A 6,594-nucleotide genomic window follows, 5' to 3' on the forward strand; every position below is an offset into this window, starting at 1 on the left:
AAACCAATACGTTGATCTGAAGAGCCTATAATGTAACATCATAAAATAGGGTCTGCGGATCACTGGGGGTCCGTCTCATATAGCCAGTGGTTCGCAATATTATGGACTTCACTCACTTTTCCAGCAGCCTAGATTCCATTATTATAGACTTGTTTTCTCTGTAAGCATTCAAAAACTTCAGTAAAGAGAGATCTCAGCCTTCAATATTTTACTAGAAACAAAAAGTATTTGAAAATTGAAAACAGTAAAAAAAAAAAAAAAAATTTATTAAAAATAATATTTCAAATAAAATGTACCTGCAACAATCAACATAAAACTAATTAGAAATTAATTATAAATATAAAATATTTAAAAATATAAAAAAATAAATACAATTAAATAGCAACATAAAACAAGTTTAAAATATTGTATTAACGTTAATTGCAAAGCAAATGTAAATAAACAAATGAATGAATGAATGTTTAAATAAATGAAGCTGAAACAGCCAAAAAAAATAATACAATAAATAAATAAAACAAACAAAATTAAATGGCAACATATTTCAAAAAAATGTAGCTAAAACAAAATATTTTGATATTAAAAACAAAAAAATTATATAAAAAATAAAATAAATAGCAACACAATCCAGTTTAAAACATTTAAGTTTTCTGGCTGAGCACAAGCTCTTTACGACAGCATCCGTGCAGTTTTAGTCTTCAAAATCAGATGATGTGGACAAACCTCCCTAAAACAGAGCAAGAAATATAAAAAACATCAAAGTTAATTCATACAAATACCATCATATGGCAATTGTTGCTAGGCGACCCATCTCAAAGAGTACACCCTCAAGACTATAGAAACCAATACGTTGATCTGAAGAGCCTATAATGTAACATCATAAAATAGGGTCTGCGGATCACTGGGGGTCCGTCTCATATAGCCAGTGGTTCGCAATATTATGGACTTCACTCACTTTTCCAGCAGCCTAGATTCCATTATTATAGACTTGTTTTCTCTGTAAGCATTCAAAAACTTCAGTAAAGAGAGATCTCAGCCTTCAATATTTTACTAGAAACAAAAAGTATTTGAAAATTGAAAACAGTAAAAAAAAAAAAAAAAATTTATTAAAAATAATATTTCAAATAAAATGTACCTGCAACAATCAACATAAAACTAATTAGAAATTAATTATAAATATAAAATATTTAAAAATATAAAAAAATAAATACAATTAAATAGCAACATAAAACAAGTTTAAAATATTGTATTAACGTTAAACACACTTAATAGAACTCTTGCTTTCTTCATCACTGTCAGACGACTTCAGTTATTTTACACATTAAATCCCTCATTTGCGTTCAAATGTCTCATAATATTACAATAATACTCGACAACACCTAGAGAGTATTTGAAGGGAAGGAATGAGTGTTTGTGGTCCCTGAATGATAGATTACGCGAGATATTCCTGCTAAAGTGTGTCTTTATTTGTTGTAAGGGTATTTACATATATCTATTTCAAAACCCAATACAGCAAGATTCCAAACAGCATCAGAAATTTTTTTTTTAATCTTTTTTAACTCTTAAATGAATATAAATAAAATAAACAACTTTATCTCTCTCTCTCTCTCTCTCTCATTTATTTTAAATGCAGTTCTTTTCATTTTTGTATTAATTTAACAGTTCAAATAATAGCTTGGACTGATGCTTTTAAAAAGCATTTTAATGCTAATAAAATCTACATTTTCTAATTAATCTATTCTGATTTGGTTATTTGGTTAAATGAAATGAATATCATATCAACTAAAACAACCAACAAATACTAATTTGTTAAATATATTTTTAAATATTTAAAAACATTAAAATGTAAAATGTTTAAAATAAATAAATGTTTCATAAAAAAAATGCAGCTGAAACAGCCAACAAAAAACTAATTACTAGAAAAATTAAATATTAAAAATGAATTAAAATAATAAACATTCTTTAAAAATATTACAAATTAAAATAAAAAAAATTAAATAGCAAAAAAAGTCAATTTAAAACAAATGTATTAAAGTTAATTTCAAACTAGATGTAACAGACTGATAGATAGCTTATGTATATGATATATGTCACACTGAGTAACACCCTCGGAGTCCATAAAAGACCAGTCTTTTTCTGGAGAATATATGTTGGGTTTAAGTGTATATATGTTTGTATGTATGTATGTATGTATGTATGTATGTATGTATGTATTTAAATTGCAGTTCTTTTAATTTTGTATTAATTTAACAGTTAAAATAATAGCCAATTTTATTTTTTTAAATAAGCTTTAATATTTCAAAATATTTTTATGTTTTCTAATCTTTTATTATTTAACACGTTTTGATTATTTAAAAAGGGACAAACCCAGCTATTGGGTTGTTTTAACCCAGCTATTGGGTTGTTTTGACCCAGCGGTTGGGATGTTTTGACCCAGCTATTGGGTTGTTTTGACCCAGCTATTGGGTTATCTTGACCCAGCTATTGGGTTGTTTTGACCCAGCTATTGGGTTGTTTTGACCCAGCTATTTGGTTGTTTTGACCCAGCGGTTGGGATGTTTTGACCCAGCTATTGGGTTATTTTGATCCAGCTATTGGGTTGTTTTGACCCAGCGGTTGGGATGTTTTGACCCAGCTATTGGGTTATTTTGACCCAGCTATTGGGTTATCTTGACCCAGCTATTGGGTTGTTTTGACCCAGCTATTGGGTTGTTTTGACCCAGCTATTGGGTTGTTTTCACCCAGCGGTTGGGATGTTTTGACCCAGCTATTGGGTTATCTTGACCCAGCTATTGGGTTGTTTTGACCCAGCTATTGGGTTATTTTGACACAGCGGTTGGGTTGTTTTGAACCCAACCGCTGGGTCAAAACAACCCAATAGCTGGGTTTGTCCCTTTTTAACCCAGCGCTGGGTTATATTTAACCCAGCATTTTTATAGAGTGTAATATTATTTTTTAATATTTAGCTATTATTTCAACTGTTAAATTATCAAAACATGTTAAATATTAAAATATTAGAAAACATAAAAATATTTTGAAATATTAAAGCTTATTTAAAAAAATAAAATTGGCTAGTATTGTAACTGTTAAATTAATACAAAATTAAAAGAACTGCAGTTTAAATACATACATACATACAAACATATATACACTTAAACCCAACATATACTGTATATATTCTCCAGAAAAAGACTGGTCTTTTGTGGACTCTGAGGGTGTTACTCAGTGTGTCATATATCATATACATAAGCTATCTATCAGTCTGTTAACCCAGCGCTGGGTTATATTTAACCCAGCATTTTTTAGAGTGTATGCTATTATTTGCTACAGTATGTATGTATAAACATCAAGCTCACCTTAACCAATCTGAGAAGAGCATCAGTGGCGTTTCATGGCTTCAGGCCCAGCTATTGCAATCTGAAAAAGAAAAGAGAAACATTCAAACTGAAAGTGTATTGATTAAAAAACAAAAAACAAAAAGACACCAATAAACACAAGTTTACCACAAATCTGCAATGGTTTACAAAGCATATAGTAAGACAATATTAAACATTCATTTATTTAAAGCTATAGCACATATAAAAATATATAATTTGATCTCCTCCTTAAAAAATAATTGGTGATAATAATGATTTGTTAAAGCAATATTACAGCTATTTATTCATCTTTTTACAATTTTACTTCTAATTTAAGTGCCTCAGCAAAACGTAAGCCAAGAACAGCTTTAAATGAACAGGTTTGTTTTTGTTTTATCCAGTTTAAGGGCTAGTTTAGATGAGATTAGATTGTGACGGGTTGTTTACCTTGTGGAACGAAGGCCTGTAAATACAGCTACCGCCATCCTCATCAGCTCTGAGGTCAGCTGGGGTCATTTAGAGGTCATGTGGGGGCGGGCTGTTTAGTGGACTATAGAGACGGTCATGTGACCAGAAGGGGGAAGAAAGAGCAAAAACAGCAAGCAGACATCCCCAAAAAGAACCAAGGTCAAAAAGCCACCGCTTACATGATTAAATCTTAAAATATGAAATATGACAATACGTTGAATTACTTTCCATGTGCAACAGTACCGTATCTATAGAGTCTAGCAAAGTTGCCATTTATAAAGGAGTATGATTAAAGATATATTAGCGGATAATTAACTTCTGGGAGGAAGTTGCTTTCATATGCTTTACCACAGACGAGTCTCATGTGTTTTCAAGAAGAAGGAATTCTAACAGATAATAAGGTAAGTTTATAATTTATTTTAACAAATATTTAACCAATTTATTTCAAGCTGCCGTGTACGGTATATTACAAATAAATTGAATTGTGCCAGTTGCAATTAAATTGAATTCTACTGTCAAAATACGGTAGTTACATGCATCAGATTAGTTTTTTAAAGTAATTCTAGAAAGTCAGGGGTGGGGGGGACAAATATTGTTTTTGGTTTATTTTCACTTTTATGTGGGCTTAAAGAACTTTTTTCCCATTTTTTTTTTCTTATCATAAGATACTGTACACTACACCTTTGATAATAATACACAGCAGATGTTAGTTTAAATTATGAAGTTTTACCAAGGTAAACAAGGACAAAATGTGCTCTCAAACACAATGATATTTTTTTCTTTCAAAAAGTTTATTTTTTAATCAACTGAGACGTGAATTAAAGGGCTTACACAAGCTTACAAAGATTATAGCTCTTAACAGAAATGTATTAAACTGCCACCACCAGAACCACAATAATTTTCATTACTATCACTTTTTAAACTTCAGCATACATTTGATTAGACTTTTAATAGTTTTATAAAACAGTACCAGTTAAACTTTAGTCAACAGTATTTGGTTTAGAAATGACCAGTAACACTTTGCTGTGCACTTAAAATGCATTACACTAAGTTTTAAAGGATACACAATGTGCCAAAAACAGCTGAATTCCTCGTGAATGTCTTTGACTATCACAAGCGATGCTTCGGTTTAGTCTTTTCTTGTTTTTAAATGCTCTGTTGCTATTTTTAACCCATCCGCACTATATAATATACCAATGGAAAGTCAACATTAGTGGCATATAAAGGCTAATATGGACTATAATGCATTAGAATTGCACAGTAAAGTGTGCAGCAGTAACTTCTAGATGGCATTAACTTGAAGGAATCTCTCATATATCAACTGAAATTGTGAAATTGAATTGGGAATTTTAGTCAGTCAGATTGCCCAAAACTTTCAATTTAGTCGCTCCTCAAAAGGTCTAAAAGTAGATCTCTCACTAGAAGAAAACACCTATTACCACAGAGCTCATTAAAGGGTTTAAACGCTCAACACAAAAACCAGACAAAACTACGCAGGCTTTTCTCATCGCAACTGAAACGGCACATAATTATTTGTATTTATTTATTGATTTCTTTTTCACAACATGCTCCTATAAGCCCTTTAACGCTAAAGAACTTTCCATTTAGAAAAGAGAAAGGAAGGAAAACAACATGTGAGATTTTCTTTTACTTCTTTCTCTAGTTAAAGGTAAAATTTACAAGGGACACATTGAAGCTGATCACCCATCAAAAAAAAGTATCTACAAAAAATGACCTGCTGATTCTAAACATCATACACCTTGTTTAACTCCGCCCCTAACCGCTAGTGCCCGCCTCCATCTGACATAAGTAGGTCTATTTGAATTCTGATTGGCTCTCTGATTTAAACTACATAATCCAGTGATCCGAAATATCCATTTATGGGAGTCGTCCATGTTACAACAGAATCAGTTCCACAGAAACTTAATTTTACCCATCGACTTCTTCAACTTTCTATTTTTGTCATTTTGGTTGATTTTATTCGCAAAAATGAAATAGAGTCCATAGAAAATCCATTACTTGGGAGGGCACATGAAGGACTGCAGCAGGTCAGAATCGGGAGTACGGCTGCTCTCTGAACACTTTTTTGCTTGTCCTTGTTGGTGGCGCCTTGTTACGGTTGTTTGTCCATTCCTCCGGGCCTGAAGAGGGAGACAAAGAGCAAAGGTCAGAAAGGTCATTAGCCATTCAGGCCTTGCTTAGAACGTGCATTCTATAGTGAAACATTCTCATTAAATGCTGAACTAAATTTGTACGACCTTCACAGGCTAACAGTGACATGTTTGAATACATACCCTGATGTTTTTGAGTGAATGAAATATGTTTGTGTGATGGTTGTCTACATTGCATGGTCAATAGTAATTTTAATGGAACTCGACGTGAAAAAAGCTTTACAGAATAATCAAGACTTTGAAATGAGGTGAAAATATTACAAGTGTCACATTTTGGTGGCGTGTGGAAAAAATGGGTGACCTGTCAACAATATGCTCAGATCATATTTCACCCCAAAATAGAAATGAAAAATATTCTGAATCATGACAAATTATATTTTAAAATTAAAATGTATAAAATATATGTAATATAAATTTTAAAGTATTATTTATTAAATCATTGCAATACTACAGTAAAGTATTGCTGTTGTTGCTGCTAAGGGTGGCCCAACCAGTTATTAGGTTTAGGGGGCAAACACTTTTTCACACAGGGCCATGTAGTTTTGGATTTTGCTTTCCCTTAATAATAAAAACCTTCATGTAAAAACTGCATCTTGTGTTAT

General features: G+C 31.5%; 1 protein-coding gene across 2 annotated transcripts in view; it reads right to left on the reverse strand.

The window, feature by feature from the left end:
* Nucleotides 1-679: 679 nt before the first annotated feature.
* The window catches only part of LOC107554584 (KH domain-containing, RNA-binding, signal transduction-associated protein 3-like), a 153,138-nt gene continuing 147,223 nt past the window's right edge, over nucleotides 680-6,594 (reverse strand). Inside the window, exons 9-11 of one of the 2 annotated variants that reach the window (XR_001605071.1) lie at nucleotides 5,841-5,962; nucleotides 3,354-3,414; nucleotides 680-724 (exon numbers count right to left, since the gene is read on the reverse strand). Coding sequence is in view for 1 of the 2 variants with exons in the window: in XM_016237149.1 (XP_016092635.1) it covers nucleotides 5,871-5,962 (92 nt within the window). In the remaining variant the exon portion in view is untranslated. Of the gene's footprint in view, nucleotides 725-3,353; nucleotides 3,415-4,647; nucleotides 5,963-6,594 lie in introns of those variants that run through there. The other variant, XM_016237149.1, reaches the window with a different exon arrangement.

The sequence above is a fragment of the Sinocyclocheilus grahami genome, unplaced genomic scaffold, assembly GCF_001515645.1.
Source record: "Sinocyclocheilus grahami isolate Dianchi unplaced genomic scaffold, SAMN03320097.WGS_v1.1 scaffold507.1, whole genome shotgun sequence".
NCBI lineage: Eukaryota > Metazoa > Chordata > Actinopteri > Cypriniformes > Cyprinidae > Sinocyclocheilus > Sinocyclocheilus grahami.